This window comes from Bicyclus anynana, chromosome 25 (assembly GCF_947172395.1).
Source record: "Bicyclus anynana chromosome 25, ilBicAnyn1.1, whole genome shotgun sequence".
Classification (NCBI taxonomy): domain Eukaryota; kingdom Metazoa; phylum Arthropoda; class Insecta; order Lepidoptera; family Nymphalidae; genus Bicyclus; species Bicyclus anynana.
Genome location: NC_069107.1, coordinates 3,258,643 through 3,276,903, shown reverse-complemented (window position 1 = coordinate 3,276,903; position 18,261 = coordinate 3,258,643). Strand labels below are relative to the sequence as shown.

The 18,261-nt window shown below is 38.0% G+C and overlaps 1 protein-coding gene across 5 annotated transcripts in view; it reads right to left on the bottom strand.

Moving 5' to 3' along the window:
• The window catches only part of LOC112056068 (rho GTPase-activating protein 190), a 47,715-nt gene that overhangs the window by 14,512 nt on the left and 14,942 nt on the right, over positions 1–18,261 (bottom strand). For 4 of the 5 annotated variants that reach the window (XM_052889268.1, XM_052889272.1, XM_052889270.1 and 1 more), the window contains exons 13-33: positions 17,739–17,854; positions 17,001–17,150; positions 16,223–16,325; positions 15,577–15,730; positions 15,033–15,139; positions 14,100–14,194; positions 13,360–13,515; positions 12,007–12,151; positions 10,810–10,916; positions 9,932–10,116; positions 9,049–9,229; positions 8,138–8,259; positions 7,135–7,212; positions 6,351–6,395; positions 4,498–4,610; positions 3,901–3,993; positions 2,776–2,880; positions 1,969–2,059; positions 1,445–1,559; positions 648–760; positions 316–410 (exon numbers count right to left, since the gene is read on the bottom strand). In XM_052889268.1, coding sequence (XP_052745228.1) covers positions 316–410; positions 648–760; positions 1,445–1,559; positions 1,969–2,059; positions 2,776–2,880; positions 3,901–3,993; positions 4,498–4,610; positions 6,351–6,395; positions 7,135–7,212; positions 8,138–8,259; positions 9,049–9,229; positions 9,932–10,116; positions 10,810–10,916; positions 12,007–12,151; positions 13,360–13,515; positions 14,100–14,194; positions 15,033–15,139; positions 15,577–15,730; positions 16,223–16,325; positions 17,001–17,150; positions 17,739–17,854 — 2,469 coding nt within the window. The remainder of the gene's footprint in view (positions 1–315; positions 411–647; positions 761–1,444; positions 1,560–1,968; positions 2,060–2,775; positions 2,881–3,900; positions 3,994–4,497; positions 4,611–6,350; positions 6,396–7,134; positions 7,213–8,137; positions 8,260–9,048; positions 9,230–9,931; positions 10,117–10,809; positions 10,917–12,006; positions 12,152–13,359; positions 13,516–14,099; positions 14,195–15,032; positions 15,140–15,576; positions 15,731–16,222; positions 16,326–17,000; positions 17,151–17,738; positions 17,855–18,261) is intronic. The other variant, XM_052889271.1, reaches the window with a different exon arrangement.

Here is an 18,261-nt window from a genome sequence, read left to right as displayed (position 1 = left end):
CGGCTCGAACGCCACGAGCATGCTGAAGCCGACCGTACAGCGAGCGCCTTATATCGTAAGTCGCTCTCGCCAACCGATCGCTACCCCTCTCTAACTCTCTACTCTTTACAGAAGCAAGTCACGCCACCTAACGTCGGCACGAGCCAACACGACATCGACGACGTCATCGGAATTGAAATATCGCTTTCTCTTTCGCCACAACGCAACGAAAGAGAGAGAGCGACATTTCAACTCCGCCGCTATTAGTCGACACGCGTCTATCTATTTGCTAGGCCAATCAATTATAACTAAAAATGCAAAAAATGTTAATGTCACCTTATGAGTAGGTTCGTGGTGTGTTGGCGGCGGGGGCAGAGGCCTGGGCCTCCGCGTCTCCCCGTCCGAGCTGCCTTCGCTTGAATCACTAGCCGCTGGGGGTGGGATCAAAGCATTAACATCTTTTTCAGCCTATTTTATACGCCCAAAGCTAGGCCAGCCTTCCTTCTTTATTTAAACAATTTGGTACAACATACAAATAATTTGGTGGAAATTTATGTAAAGATTATGAATTGAATGAATTATTTTATGAAATCCGTAAAATAGTCAAAGGATGTTTAAGTTACCTAAAATTATACCAAAAATAAAAAGAAGTCATAAATTCAACTCACCCTTATCTTCCTGCGTTCTCGCTCTGAACCCGGTGGGCAGTTCCGGCGGACCGACAAACATGCCCAATTTGGGCACCCTAGGACTCTGTACCGCTACTAAGTTACCTAACGACCTAAAATAAATTAAAACATGTTTAATTAATTACTGTTAAAGGTTACTAGCAACCTTTGAAGCCGTTCTAAAGTTTGCACACACGCACGCACGCACGCACGCACGCATGCGCTTACGTACGCTCGCACGCACACATGCAAACAATCACGCAGATAAATCCAAAAATTGTTAGGATATCTTCGTAGGGCCAAAAACATCGAGATTGGATGTGCTCCATTTAAAAAAAAACTTTTTAACCGACTTCCAAAAAGGAGGAGGTTCTACGTTCGGCTGTATGTATGTATAGGTAAATATTGACGTAAACCTTAGTATATGATTTAAATAATTTATTAAAGTACAAAAGGTACTATATCTACTAAAATATAGAAGGTAGATATATGCCGTCGCAACATTTTTTGTAGAAAATGATGTATTCTGCAAAATTGTAGTACATTATTTCATTCTAACGTCAATAGTTTTTGCAGCGCACGCGATGTAAACAAAACTTTTGTACACCTCGGGTTACAGTATTGGAGTTTCAAGAAGGATCCCTAATTTCCTCCCAATGCCTTCCTCGATAAATGGGCTATATATCACTGAAAGTATTTTTCAAATCAGACCAGTAGTTCCTGAACAACAAACAACAACAAAACAAACAAACTCTTCAGCTTTATAATATTAGTATAGATATAAAGATGAACGTTACCTTTTCTTATAATGCCTCGGCGCGTGATGCGCATGGTGAGCGTGTCTGCGGCGCACGTGAGCGCGTGCGCCGCCGGACGCCTCGCTCGACCCCGAACTGTCTGTTTCTGAGAACGCTGCCACAGAATATACGTTTTAAACAATCATCATCATCATAAACACATATTCGGCTCACTGTTCAGCACAAGTCTCCTCTCAGATTGAGGGGTTAGGCTAATAGTCACGCTGGTCCCATGCGTGTTGGCACTCTTCACACACAAAAGTAATTTAGAAATGCCTTCGATTCGGACTCGACTCCGGTCTGGAGCAAGCACCTCCAAATTTTCAGTTATGTTTGTTTTAAGAAATTTAAATGCCACAAACAGTGGAGAATAATCGTGAGAAAACCTGCATATGTAAGGATTTTCTTAATTCTCTACGTGTGTGAAGTCTGCCAATCCGCATTGGGCCAGCGTGGTGGACTAATCTAACCCCTTTGTAGAGCACAAAGTACTGTTAAAAGAATAATAATAATAATTTCCTTACATGGCTGATGTAGAGGTGTTTTTTCGTGTCTCCTATGCCTTCTTAACCTAGTCATCGACGGTGCCTCCATGTACTCATTAGTTTCCTTTATCTGTAGAACAAAACAAAAATATTATTGTTTCCAAAAAACTTTATTGGTCATCAAAATTTCCTTTCCCTTATCCCACTTAAGTGGGATCAGCAAACTGACAATTTTTACTACATCATCCACTCCCTTAACACAAATGTCCTCTTTTATCCAATCATGTCTTCTTTGGTTTTCCTCCTCTTGTGTCATTTCACTTGCAAAATTATTCATTTTTTTCTAGTAATATTTTTATCCCTCCGCAATACATGTCCATACCAAGCTAACCTTTTATTTTTCAAATTTTTAATTATCCATATCATGGGAGTGGAATTCAAACAGCCAGTCCGCAATCTTTGTGAAGCCGCCATATTGTATTTGTAATGACGTTTCTTAGCTAGTCATGTATTGTCATCAGAACTCAGAGCGTGTGCAAAATTTCATCCTAATCGAAAACCGGGAAGTGGGTCAAATTAAGATTCCAAGATTTTCTTACATACATAGTTACAAGTGAAGCTAATATACAGCGTGTAAAATTATACTATACGATTGTTTTAAACCTTCCAACCCGTTCAGAAGTGGCACTAACGAAAAATAATACCTGTATTTATGTCAAACAAAGTTATAAAGAAAACAAGAACAAATTGTCGTCTTAGTTTTATTAAATTACAAATATTGCACTGTCATTGGCGTAAGAAATAAAATAAGTCTAAATTCTATAAAATGTATTTTTTCTGCAATACCTGTGCGTACTGCGCATCCAGTTCGGTCTCCGAGCTGACGCCGGACGGATGGTGGTGGTGACCACCTTGTTGGCTGCTCGAGTGTGACCACCCGGATCGCTGCGACTGTAATAACGACAGAATATAAAACTTTACTGAAACTGAAGTGGCAATGGGCGGGGCCGATCAAAAAGCCGATAGAGGTTGGGGTCCCAAGGTGCTGGAATGGCGACCCCGTACCGGAAAGCGCAGTGTTGGTCAACCCCCACTAGGTGGACTCAGGACATCAAGTGGATTGCAGAGAGCCGCTGGATGCTGGCGGCTCGAGACCGTTGTGTTTGAAAGTCCATGCAAGAGGCCTATGTCCAGCAGTGGACGTCCATCAGCTGATAAGGATGATGATGATGATAAACTTTACACTACAGTAAGTTTATTTTAACTACCCCGTTGGGTCTGCTTGGCTTTCGGACTACAAATTGGCAACCCATGTGCAATGTGTCAATATATCATTTATTTTTTACCCGACTGCAAAAAGTGTTATGTTTTTCGCGCATATATTGTATGTATGTATGTAATATTTTTTATTGCCTCATATCTTCCAAACCGCTGAACGGATTTACTTAATTAAGATATCGTTAGATTTGTTTTAATAACCCAGGTATTCTAAGGTAGGTGAAGTTAAAACAAAACCTACACGACAACTCTGAGACGCTATTGACTCGAGAAAAAAAAAATTTTTTTTTCGAATATTACGACATGGGTATCAAATTCATTTCAAAGGATTTCAATATGGCCATATTAAAAGAACCTACAATTAGGAAAACGTTATTTAGTAATCGCTGTACAAAATACGCGAGGAGGATTACTAGGTGCAAGCAGGTTAAGCAGTCGGGTTTTTTTTTTAATTATTGATTTGTTATCTATAATTCATTAACAGATGAGAGCATAAATTTCTTATGTACCGTAAGGTTGTGTTGGCTGTGATCGTGGCGACACCGATCTGTGGTTCTAGCTAAAAATCACGTTACATGCCCTATTTTAAATGGCCATTTTCTGGGTTATGGCACAGACCACAGGGTGTTGTCCTGGATGTATTGGAGATATTGCGATGTGTGGCATAATTTTGAAATAAACGCATTTTTGTACCTTTCTCTCCCTATGTTGAGGCGCTCCTATAGTGATGTGCTGCAACGCGTCGCTCACCATCGTGTAGTTGTTCATGTCCAATTTACCAGGTTGCTGGAACAATACACGAATTTAATATATCAAGTTGACATAAAGATGCGAGGGGTTATTCGCTACACTAAAATTTACTTATCAAACTTTACGAAGAGATATATTTATAGGTTAGTAGCGATCTCTTCCAGGCAACCCTTTAGCAAAAATATAAGGACAACTACTTGCAACTCGGGCATTTTTCCAGTTGTCCAATGGATATACCTCTGCCTCCGATTCCGGAGGGTGTTGGTTCGATTCCGGTCCGGGGCATGCACCTCCAACTTTTCAGTTGTGTGCATTTTAAGAAATTAAATATCACGTGTCTCAAACGGTGAAGGAAAACATCGCGAGGAAACCTGCATATCAGATAATTTTCTTAATTCTCTGCGTGTGTGTAGTCTGCCAATCCGCATTGGGCCAGCGTGGTGGACTATTGGCCTAAGCCCTCTCATTCTGAGAAGAGGCTCGAGCTCAGCAGTGAGCCGAATATGGGTTGATAACGATAAAGTTAGACGAGGACTATACCTTCAATGTCTGCGAGTGTCTGAGACGTTGGTGGTGAGGAGCAGGCGCGCGCGCTCGGCCCGTAGTGAACGCGCGCTGCCCGTAGCCCGCCGGCTGCCATAGACCGCCGCCGTCTAGACAGGCCATGGAAATATTACTACTGTCCCGATAGACCGAGACGTCCAATAATCCGGCACCCTCCCACCTCGTCTTCCTTAAGTGCTACATGGAATAGTAGGGAAGCCCGGGATGCTAAATTTGCAGTTACTCGAGCGTCATTGAGACCGATTACATTTGGTAGATTAAATTATAGGAAGAATAAATGGTTATTTACTTTTTCCGCTTTTAGCGGTGGAAAAAAAAACTACAGACTTTAAAAACAATTTTTATTACTTTGGCTTACTGAAATTGTAAGAAAATTTTAGCGATTAATTAGGAGATTATTTCCTTAAAAATAAGTAAAAAATTAAATCGCACTTGTACCTCGAGCACTAAAATATAAGGGTTTAATTTTGTAACTTTGAAACCCTCCCATTCCATTACGTTACGCTCAAATCGTCAGATTTTCGAAATGTGCAGTTTTTAGCTATCAACTCACCTATCTTATCTTAATCTGACGTGCTGGTTAAGTATTTATGAGGTTAGTTTTTTTTTGGTTGCCCTAAACGTACCCACCAATATTAAGGGCTCATACTCGGTGGAGGTACTCGACAAAGTGTAAGGTATAGTCCCTTATGTTTATCTGCCGTGCTCGAGTAACTGCAAAAATCCCCTCTTCGGCTCCTCTACTAGAAAATCACGTGAACAAAGTGACCTAAAGACGTAATAGTTAGTGAAAGACTAAGATTAAGTTATTGGACTTAGTATAATAATAATATATTATAAGTTTAGGTTAAAGTTAAATCACTAATTAGTCACATAAGTAGGCTAGATCGTAATTTTATGAAGTACCAAATTGGTACTTTACAACAGAGAGAGAGAGAAAAAAAACCTGTTTCTCGTCAAGCACAAACTTAATATGCACTTGCGTTGCTTACTGTTTTCAAGTGAGTATAATCTGACACCCTCTGATTTTTAATAGTGTCGGATTAAAGAGATTTTTCTATACATACATATTGCGAAAAAATTATAAAGATATTATGCCAAAATTCTGTGCATATATCTACTTTTTTATACAAAAATATGATAGTATGATAGTACTCGTAATAGTGTTCAAAAATAAAATTTATAAGCATGCAGGCTAATGTGATAGATAACTATTAAATTAATTAAGTAAATCACTAAATATGCATGATTCACATTTTATATATTTCTCTTATAAATACTTTTTCTGTACATATCTACTTTGTTTATATTGAAAATATTCCAATCGCATCTTTTAAAATATTGTACAGTCTGTTGCAAACTTTATGACGTCTTGGAAATTAACTACGGGTGTCGATACGCGCAGGTAAAGTGTTTTTCAGATAGCATGGGTACGGTGACAATTGCCTTATAACGTTCATAATACGTACTATTATCTTGAATCGCGACAAACTTTCAAGACTGAAACGAACTGTCACCCGCACCATGCTACGTGAAACGAATTGTACGTTGCCGGTGATACCAAAAATTATGCATTGCGCATCTTCACGCACGATGTTCCAAAACGTCATAAAGTTTACAATGTAACTACACATTAACCTCAAAACACACAAAATAAACTTAATACAATTAAATAATTAATCATAACATTTTTACTATCTACTAATCCATGCATAAATTAAAAAAAAAACCTAACAACGCGTTCCCGACAAAAAATACTACCTACAAACGAAAATAAACCATCCTGCTATGTTAATAAGATATCTAATCGCTAGTTCACATGCAATCACCTGACTCGTGGGTGCTGAGCGAATCCTCCGAGCAATTGAGATCGGCTGCGTTACAATATTTTTTTTTATTTATACATTCTTACTTAATGTTTTAGGTAAAAGTAATAAAAGAGTTTGGGGGTTTGACCTCTGACTTCATCCAAGTTTTGTGCGTTTTGAACATTGACCTCTTATAATAAGAGGACACACAATCACGCAGAAAATTTCACTTAAAAACTGGCCAATTTTGCTTTGACAGTTTTAAAATTATTGGTAAAGTAAATTATACCTAAAGGCCTTTAAATATAGTCCAAATATTCAATAAAATCCTAAATTCAGAGCAAATTCAACCTTAAGGACTGAATGAATTTAAAGTTGAATTTGCAAATGCGACTAATTGAATTGAGTGCCAAGAAGTTGTGCTTGGAACACATTGAGTGGGGACGTTTTTTTGGTCGCTAATTGTGCATCCACTTTTTAATAGGAGATCGATGGTTTTGAATAATTAAATATCATTTGCTTGATTTTTTGCGACAATTTTTGAAAATACTATATTGCGAGATAACCCTTCGTAATTTAGAGAAAGGACTTCTAGTAACAGGTTATTTGTTGTACTTACTTTAAAACTCGATATTCGATTATTTATTTTTAGTTTCATATATTTTTGTAATTTTTATGCAAGTCAATAAATCAATTGATAGATTCGAAATTCCTTATAATATAGTACCACAATAGGGATGTTTTACTGATTTTATTAACATTTAGTTATACCTACTAATATTCATATAACAAAGTGAATACTTACGCGACAAATCCGCATGCATCCTGTGATCAGGCGGCGCAGGCTCTGGCGGGGTACTTGGTGGTGGGTAAACGCTAAATCCTATTCAAGAAAGTTAAATTATTTAACTTAATAATACATGTAACTTCATCAAACTAATTCATGTTTGCCACGAGATTGAAGCAGTTGATGCAATCGAAGAAGCGAAGGATTCTATAATTTCAAAATATAATCCTGAGCGTAACTAGAATTTTTTGTTTTGTCACGAGGTTGATGGAATTCATGATTCCACTGTTCACTAATAGAATCCTAGGAGTAGTTAAAAATGAAATGGAAAATTCTTGTTTGCCACGAGGATAAATGAGTTACTGAATACTAAAGAAGCCAAGGTTTGCGCAATTCACTCATAGATACCTAGGAGTAGTTAGAAATAAAATAATAAACGAGAATTAAAGTAATAAATAAAAAATAAAATAAAAAATCTTATTTGCCACAAAATTGAATAAGTTAATGAAGGCATTGTAAGGTTTCAAAATAGACTTATGAGCGTAGCTAGAAATTCTTGCTACGAGGATAAAGAAGTTAATGAATACCAAAGAAGCAAAGGATTCTAAGGTTACGAAATATAATCCTGAGCGTAGTAGGGATTCAATAGCACATTTTAGTTTATTTGAGTTATTGAATCGCTGGAAAAAAATGTAGTAAAACAGCACTGTAATTATTCTATAAACAAAAAAATTACGAGTTGTCGAATCACTTTTTGTATTTATTTATTTATTTATTTAATACTCTTTATTTGTACACCACAAAAAATAAAATAAAACAAGCAAAACAGAAACATAAGAAAAAGTAGAATACAAAAGGCGGCCTTATCGCTTAGTAGCGATCTCTTCCAGGCAACCTTATTCTTAGGAACTTATTAGGACAACTGTAGGTGGTGTGTACGTAATAATAATGTACATATACATACATACAAATAACTACACACTAATACGTATTTGCCATATTCGTAAAAAGATATATTTACCTTTTAAGAATCCTCTATTTTTGGAATTGTTCAAAGTATCACTGTATTCAGAGTCGATGTCTGCTCTCGAGTCCGGCCCGATGAGCAGGTCCAAGGAGTTCGTTAACTTGTGGCTGTCCATTCTGTAAATAAACATTACTTTCAAGTCAAATTGAAATGCAAAAAAAAGGTTTTAATAAAAAAATTGAACCGGCTTAAAGTAAGAAGCGTAAAATAACATCGTACCTATGTCGTTTTTATTAATCAGTTTGATGGCGGTGCTATGCCAAATAGGCTATTAAGGTTCATTTTGTTTTTTTTTTTTTTAAATTTTAGTCGTTTAAATTATAAAAAGATTTTTATTATTTTAGCCTCCGTATCTGGGTAAGGCAAGGGGGAAGTTGTCCCTCTAGTGGTGTTCTTCCAGCCCTTTAAGCCTGAGGCATCTCAAAACTTTAAAACAAAACAGTGAAACAGTGTTTGTTATTTTAAACTGCCAGTAGATGGCATTCTTAGACAACTTTGAAACAATCCCTTTTTGAACACTTAAGAGTGTGTGACGATGCAGTTATACCTGAGGCACATAGATGGCGCTTTGTTTTTTTTTTTTTTAAACAAATTCATTCGTGTGGTCTAAAATACACATAAAGCTTTCTTAAATAGGTGTTGGGTGTTCCGCGCGAGAGCATCATAGATAGCATTTTGTTTTTTTTATTTAGTCTATAGCCGTGTGGTTTTTTTTTTGTATGGCTTGGGGTAGGGACCGCGATATAATCACTAACTTGCACTTTGGTGGTGTCAAGTCATGAGTTGCCCCGCGCGGACTATTGCTGTCCTGCACTGGGGCGGTATCATAACCGTTGGTTGCTTCACCTTTGAATGTCAGTGGTACCTCAAAACTCTACTATCACTAGTGTTTGAGTGACACTCACTTGTGGTCGATGTGGTAGGAGTGGAGGCGCGGCGGCGGCGCGGGGCGACCGGCTGCCACGTCGGGAAGGTTGTGCGGGTTGTGCGCGTTGTGGCGCGTGTGCGGCGCTTCTAAGCGGAACGCGCGCTCGATCTCGCCCTTGCGCTCCCACACCTCTTTGAAGAACGGCGTGTAGAAAGCGGCTGCAATTGTACAAAAATATAAATAAATTAATTAATTAAACAAAAAAAAAACCCGACCGCATAAAGTATAAAAAAACTGAAAAGAAAAAAAAACAAGCTCAGTCTAGAAGTGTAGAAAGCAATTAGAAAACAGTCGGGACCTATTAAATAATGTAGAAGAAAATCATTCTATCCAATATCTAAGGCCCCTTGAGCTTGTTTTTTTTCTTTTCAGTTTTTTTATACTTTATGCAGTCGTGTTTTTTCATTTGCCCTCGGCGTCTGGGGTGTGTGGTGTAATTTAGATTATGTGGTGTCAAGGTAGGAATCGGTGTTGTCGACCGCAGAACGAGCACTTCAAGGTCAGAAGTAGGTTCAGGATTCAGACTAAATACATAAGGACTAGTATCGCACCCAAATTCACGAACAAAATTTTCTGCCATTTTCTAAGGAAAATGAGCTTAGATTTCATACATATCTTATACTAAACTAGCAGTTTTTGTTCGTTTTTTACTTTTTAACTACACAAAAAGGTATTTTCACGGAGGTTTTTAACCGATGGACACGATTGTAAACTGTGAAACATGGATTCTATAGAGACAGTGTTTATAATCGCATAAGATCGTTGATGATATACTTTGACAGAAAAATAATGTCTTGCGAGGCAGGTCTTTATCTAATTAGTCTGAGGTTCAGGATGATGATGATGATGATGATACTCACACTTGTTCTCAGCACTGGAGGTGTATGTAGTGAAATGCGCTCCCAGCCGGTCGGCAGTAGCGTTTCCCTCGGTGATGAGCGCGTGTCCCAGGTCAGTGCCGAAGAACGCGTTCGCGGCCGAGCCTCCGCCGTCCGTCACTGCCACCATTTGTATCGGCAGGTTCGGGATGTTCATTGAGAATGCACTGAAAAATAAAAATAAATTCCTTTTTCATCGCCAAACGTAAAACAGAATTATGTTAACTGAGTCTACTTATGTGTATCTGTTTAAGCCATAAAATATGTGGACGAGCTTTTTTTGGCGAAAATTGGGAGGCATTTTAGGGAAGTGTTGAGACAATGGAGCATCAATTACTAACCAGATTCCAAAAATAAGGAAATTTTATGTTCGGCTGTAAGTAAATTCTGTCTTTACAGTGACTATTACTAATTCTTGTAGCCGAATCTGTTACATACAGCTGGTATGATGCCCTTAATTTTAAGCGAAATTTTGAAAAATAATCTAATACTGGTGGGATATAAAAACAGTAAAATGATGATAAACCTACTTCGAGAGCTGTGATAGCCCAGTGAATATAACCTCTGCCTCCGATTCCGGAAGGTATGGATTCGAATCCGGCCAGAACACGCACATCCAACTTTTCTGTTGTGTGCATTTTAAGAATTTAAATATAATGTGTCTCAAACGGTGAAGGAAAAAACATCGTGAGGAAACCTGCATACCAGAGAATTTTCTTAGTTCTCTGTGTGTGTGAAGTCTACTAATCCGCATCCGGCCAACGTGGTGGACTATAGGCCTAAACCCTCTTATTCTGGGAGGAGACTCGAGTTCAGGAGTGAGCCGAATAGGGTTAAGGGTTGATAATGATGAAACTTACTTCAGCGTCGCTAAACTGGCTTTCCTTTTCGCAGAGTATATCAAAATGAATCCATGTATGAGTTCTTCTCTAAACTGACTAGCTCCGTGAAAACTGGAGATTATCACCTGAAATAAACCATTGTGTTATGATTCATTATTTACATGCCTATTGTTATATTTAATCCGGAAACATATTACAATAGATGGGACTCTTAAGATATATCAAGCATATGTCATTGTCCTGGGAATTCGTTCAGGAAAATGGGGATGATGACTAGGTTTGAATATATTGATTTTTATGATACATTCGGGTAAATAAGGCCAATGTTAACTAATTTATACATAAAAAGCAACGATTGTCTGGATATTTGAAAAATAAATGAGATTATAAAATTTCAAATCTATTAAAAATATTTTATCGTAATTAGATGAAAATTCATACAGTTTTAGCTTCCTTACATTAAATGTGACATTTTTCAATAAATGAACTATAAACATAAACGCACAAATAACAAAGATATTAGTAATTTTGTTTGAACGCCCATACAAATCTAACGATCACCGAGCCAACGACGTCACTAAATCGTGCCATTTTGTATGGAGCGTTTTTCAAGGATCCGTGGCAGTGCCGCAAATGAGACCCTTTAAATCCCTGTAGCTCCGAAAGTAATGATCGCAGATATCCTGTTACTTTTACAAAATTGCTTTGCTATTAGTATACTCTTAATTTATATACAATTTAAAAAACAGTCATCATCCCTATTGTATCCGCGTGTTCTTATGTTGGTAACTATGAATACTTGCACAGACAATCCAGAAAAGACGAGCAAGTAGCCACAGTAATCCACCAATAATTTGCTCTTAAGTATCACCTTATCGATTTTGAGATGCCTTACTATAGGCATCACCCAGTAACAGTTTTTGAAAATGGCAACTCATTCAATTGTTGGAATCGAACGATTATCACACAGGCATATTGTTCTAAAACTTTAACTGTTTGACAGCTTCTCACATCTAATACTGCCATTGACGCTATGGTTTTGACGCGCGCTACATATGCGTTCTGTTTGGCGAAGCCTTTAGGCAGTATATGACTTAAAGTTACGCTATAGTCTTCTGTCACACACTTGTCTGTTCACCTTACTCCTTACATGCAAAACCAAACAACACCAGACTTCCAAAAGTAGACAAACTTGTGTCAAATTGGACTAAATACCTCGACTTTCCTCTTAGAGTCACCGAGAAATGTCTCGATGAGTATAGATCTGTCCCCGGTGAGGAAGCACGCTCTGTGCAGCAGCAGCGGACTGAGCACGCGCTCCGGGGAGTACGGGTCGTCGCAGAACATGCACACCATTATGCTGCAAAAACGAAATACTGCCAATAACCTACCATTTGATAATTTAATCTTCCTCGCCTAATTGAAGAGGTCCGCATTTAAAAAAAAACATTTAAAAGATGTGGCAAATATTATTCAATAAACAAAAAAAACGAGTGTGTTTTAGACCACACGACTGATGTAAAACTTCCATAAAAAAATTAAACCAAAGCGCCATCTATGAGCCTCTGGCATAACTGCATCACAACAGGCTCTCGACTTGTACAAAAACGGTTCATTTCGTTAAAGTTCTTTAAGAACACCATCTACTGGTAGTTAGAAATAACAAACACTTTCACTGTGCCTGTAGATGGCAGCACACCTAATTTGTAACGCATTCATCAAATTACTCTCCAAATCAAGTGGAAAAAAAAGAAGTTTGACTTCAAAAACTCTGTAATCCATTAAACCTTTATCAATTTCTAGTTAAATGAAACTTGCGTCAAACTTACAACTGCTACATGCAGCATCTATTAATATAAACTCTACAGGATCTAGAATTCAATTTCCTGATTCTTGTGCCAAAACCACATGTTTGGCACTTGCCGCATACTGCAATTATCTGGTTGAAGTTGGAAATCAAGCATCGCTACTAAGCGTGGGAATCTTGCTTGGGCGCCTTGACAAGACAAGACACGAATAGACTAACTAGACGACACTTTTAAAAAAAAGTGTCTGAAATTGTTCACTATCATTCTACTGAATTAAAAATAGGATATGAATACATAAAAAAATAAATTTTTAAATATTTTTTACCAATACCAGCCAAAACGCTATCGGTCATGTCATGACGTCACTAAACCGTATAATATCAAGACATGAGAGAAGCAAAAATTTGGGCATGCCTTAATTGACGTTTATTCCTCTAGTGTCATCAGTAACAACATGACGTCACAAAATGGACGACAGCGTTTTTTAAATTTTCCAAACTAAGTTTTATAAAAAATCCTTAACTTATATTAATTAATATCGATATATTTCTGTACTATACGAAATTAATTAATATTAAATTTGATATGAGTCAACTACCCTATTATAAGAAAATAAATCGCTAAAACGTGCGTTATTGCTTGCAAGTTAAGGGAAACTACTTAGTAAAATTATATCTTCGAATGAAGCGACTCAATTATGATAGAACTTCACTTATAGGTAAGTTCGTTTAATCATTAATTATAAGAGGGATTGTCTCACCGTATATCAGCATCGAAGCACACAATGAGGTCTCTATACAAGTGCGCGTAGCTGGCTTTCTCTCTGTTTGCTCGTATCAACTCCTGTATCGCGTCGGCCGTCAGCGCCTCCGTGCCTAGCTCACTGACCGAAGCCTCCATGTAGGAACAATGTAAACTGGGGACATTATGACATATATATATTAATATTTTATTTTATGATAAAATGAGAAAGGTCAGCAAAAGGTCATATCTAAGGTAAGTTATGGAGCGATGACAAATGCATTAGTGCACTGCGTTTCTTTTTTACGTATATTTTAAATGGCATGCCACCCTGCTTTCTGCGTTTGTATGCTTGCGTCCCAGTACTGGAAAATATTTGTGTGATAAATATAGGCGTCTAAAATATTCATATACATAGTTTATGAATATTATAATACCAGCTATCTTAGTGCCTATAAATGCTTGGCCACTTTGTAGGCTTAGATAGTGATGTTTAAGTATATTTATTTATGTAAAAGCGTTGGGTCGTCATCGTCAGCCAACAGAGATCTGTTGGTTTCACTTGCTTGTGTTTCACATGTTTCGAACCATTGTTGAGACTGATAGGATGCGTGCGTCGTCCTCTTGCATTATGACGTCGTGCGTTATCGCAATGCATTAATAAGGCATCTCCCTTACGTGGTTTTCGCAGGGAAGGCAAACTATTGTAACATTTTTTTCAGTAAAATAACCATTTTATAATAGCATAAATGATTATACTTGTCTGCGAGATTCTGCCCCTCCTCCTGCAGTCTGGCGATCTCTTTCTTGTCGACGCCGTCGTCCTGCACGAACATCACCACCAGAGGCAAACCCTGACAACCAAATAATACATCTATATATATGTCGAAGCGAGTGACTTATTTGATCGGTTAACTAGTGGTCATGAGCCGAGATAATAGAGAGAGTGGGAGACAAGAGTGCTGACGATATAAGCGACCGCTCGGGCGATCTAGCTCATTAGCACCTGATAAATAGACGAGGGATGTGCTAACTTAAAAGCTCATGAGGCTCTATGGTGAGGTTGCCGCCTAGGCTACTCCATGAAAACCAAGAAAGATCTACAAGACAAAGAATAATAGAAGAAGAAACCACAAAAGCTCCCAACCGGAGGCAAACCTAATAATCACTCTATCTTTATAGAGTGCAACAGAAAACCATGCGCAGAGGGCATATGCTCTAGACGCGTCCTCCCCGGGCCCTTGCAGGCCCGTGAATATAAGTAACTAGCTCATTCGTGTCGTGGCGTTCGATCAGTCCACCGTTTGTTGGATAATAATCCTTTATGGGTTGTTATGGGGTAGGCAGGGTGAGTGACTTGAGTGGAAAAGGGAAGTGTTAGTTAACTGTCAACGACGTCCTTAACCCTACATACAACGGTCACAAATCCGTGACTCCACTCAAGGTCATTCTCTGCCACTCAAGGGTTTATTGGAAATTCTTAGTGGGCGTTGTTAGACCTGACAGACTTTCATTCAATAATTGTGTTTTCCTTCTGATGTCAACCCGTTTTCTCCGACATATATGAGTGAGTATAAAAGTGAAAGGTAACACCAGATTCTAGAAGGTCTAAGGGCGGATAAGTAGAGAGCGTGCACTAATTTAATATATTATATGATTAATGATAGGTTAATAAATGATCATGGTTCTAACCTGAAAGGGCAATTTGTCTTCTTGTTCGAGACTAGATAGTAGTGTCTTCTCGGCGCACCCTCTGATGTACTCGAAAGATTCTTGATCTTGATAGACACAGAAGTAGCCTGCAAAACAATTTAATTTTTTAAAAAGTAAAGATTATTCACTACATTTACTTTACTATCAGGACCTCAGTTACATTCTCGTTACGATTCGCATTTTTCCGAATTGTCAATCGTTATCGAGCTTTAACTCATCTTTTAAAATTCTATAGCTTGGCAACTTCGTCCGTAACACTCCCGATAGCCCGCGCGGGCCGGGGGGCGTGTAGCGATGAATAAAAAAACCCACGACTGATACACCTTGCTTCCCCGCACGCACGATTTCACACCCGCGCAGTCTTTCCCCTCGTCGCCCGCATATCATGGGAGTGTCATCAACGAACCTGCCAGACTATACTTATGTGATGTTTTTTTTTTATTTCCACTTAAAGGGGGATTGTTAGGAGGGGATACATATTATAAATGTACTATAAGTATTATGTTATACATCACGTATATACCATTGGGAGCGAAATCCCGCGGCGGTTCAGCGGCGAAGTCGTCTGTGCGCAGTCTTTGTTCGACGCGCCACGAATGGCCGTTGATGTTGACGCGCCTCTCGCTATCGCATCCGGCTATTAGACGCTTGCCAAATTCACCCGCTATGCCTTCCACCTGAAATATTATATGTAATTTAATGTATTGTGTTTTTTAAATTAGAAAAGGGTCGAAACTTATTAGACTACTATCCTAAAAAATCAATCAATCAAAATCCAAACTCAATGTGGTTTTTAAAACTTAAATTTTTATCAACAACAATTTAACCCCTTATTGCATGAATTATGAATGAGATGGAAATAAAGAGATTTTTTGCTGGAAATGTATTTTATATACCTTTAACAATAATAAGTCATAATTAGAAAACATATATGTGTTATTTAAAAAAAATAGTATACGAAGCCATGTATGGCTTCATGGTCAGGTTGATGGATGTTGGGGTCCTAATGACGACCCAGCACCAGAACAAGTGTTGGTCGACCCCCCCCCCCCCCCCCCTCTGAGGACATCAAGAAGGGTGGCAGGGAGCCGCAAGTCCTTGCAAGAGGCCTACATCCAGCAGTTGTTAATGATGATGACTATAAATTAGTATAGGTCAGTTTCACTCACCCCTAATATGATAAGGTTTATTTGATTGGAGTCCGTAGTCAACGCCCAGGGCGCCGCCGGCGGTCCCGCGTGGCACTGAGACTCGCTCGATGACGTCAACGACCTGCAACCAACGACATTTTATACTATAGACATGTTACGTGCCTACAAAATCACCGATAGCTACTCCACTGAGCGCACACATGCGCAATTCCATTATATATTTATGTATCTATAGTTTTTAAAGTTCCTAAACAGACAACTTCATGAACACTATCTTTCTTTATCATCTTAGATCGTTATGTATGTATGTATATATGTATTTATTTAGTTATTATTTATATATAGTATTGATATGTACTGTTATAATTTATATATTTATTTTAATTTATTTATTAGTGTTATTTTTGATGTATTTAATATTATTTACTTTTATTATTTATGTATTAAGTATAATATGTTTCCTCACTTTTTTTCTGTTGTACCTATCCATTTCTTTTGTTTAAAATCTCTCCCACTGCCAAGGGTCACTGGCAGAGATCTCTTATAGAGATAAGTGTTTCCTTGTCCACTGTTTTTCTTTTTACTTTTGTGTGTTACTAATATTGGTACAAAATAAATTAAAAAAAAAAAAAAAAAACTCAACATATTTAGTTTTTTTCAACATATTTACATTTATTTGGCCATATAATCATCATAATCAGCCAAATTTTAAATTCCTACTACAGGGCCAGGGCCAGGGCCTCCTTCCTCAAAGGAGCCCCTCTCGTCCCTCCGTGTACTACAATATAATACGCACCCGACTCTAGTGTTGAGTATGACAGGCAGGGTGGCGTCGAGGCAGTTGGCGGCGGCGGGGCAGTGCTCCCTCATCGGACAGTGCACGAAGCCGAGGTGCTGGAACAGCATCAGCTTGCGGTCCTGCTCCATCCTGTCCAGCATTTTGTATCTGTGGAAAATATATCATTATCAACCCATACTCGGCTTACTGCTGGGCTCGAATCTCCTCTCAAAATGTGAGGGGTTAGGCCAATAGTCCACCACGCTGGCCCAATGCGGATTGGCAGACTTCACACACGCAGAGAATTAGGAAAATTCTCAGGTTTCATCAGGTCTCACGATGTTTTTTTCCTTCACCGTTTGAGACACGTGATATATGTCTGACACCATAATACGGATATGGTTATAGGATAGTTTTTATTGCGAAAATAAAATCAAAAGGGGGTAAAATAGGGGTTGGAAATTTGCATGGAAAGTCTCTCATTTTCCATATCTCAATGTTATAAAAAATTGTCCATAAATCAAGAAAAAAATACATATAATAAATTCCCCCCTAAAAGGGCGAAATAGGGGTTGAAAGTTAATAATAGTTAATAATAATCGAACACACCAAGAGTATAGTATCATTATTTTTTGATATGCAATATGGACAATAAGTAGAATTATGTTTGTGGCTACAAAATACTGAGTTTTTCTATTTTTTAAGAAATTTTTAGTAAAAAAAAAACAATTACTATAAAAGCCATCGAATGTTAACCTGAAATCATCCTGTAGCACGTCCGTAATCTCTTTGATGTCCTCTTGGGTGATGGTACCCGTGGGTGATATCCTCTTGAAATGGTAGAACAAATCGGCGTGCTCCAATAACAGTTCCTGAAAAAAGGAGGAAAACTGCATTAACGTCAAAGGTTTGTTAAAATGAATATTTGAGAAAAAATTCCAATTACCGATTTCATCAATTGTTGTCCTTGTAACATTTCCTCCCCATTAACAGCAGATATACTTATAAGCTGCTTTGTGGCCTCAGACTAATTACATAAGGAGAGGAGATTGTGATGAAAACAAGCTTAGATTAGCCACATATCTTATACTAAATTAGTAGTTGACAGTTCATTACACCATTCAACAACACAAAAATGTATTTTTACGGAGCTCTTTAACCGACGAACACGATTACAACTATGAAACATCGATTCTATAGAGATAGTATAATAGCATTAGATCATTGATCATATACTTTGACAGAAAAGTAACGTCTATCGAGTCATGTCCTTATGTAA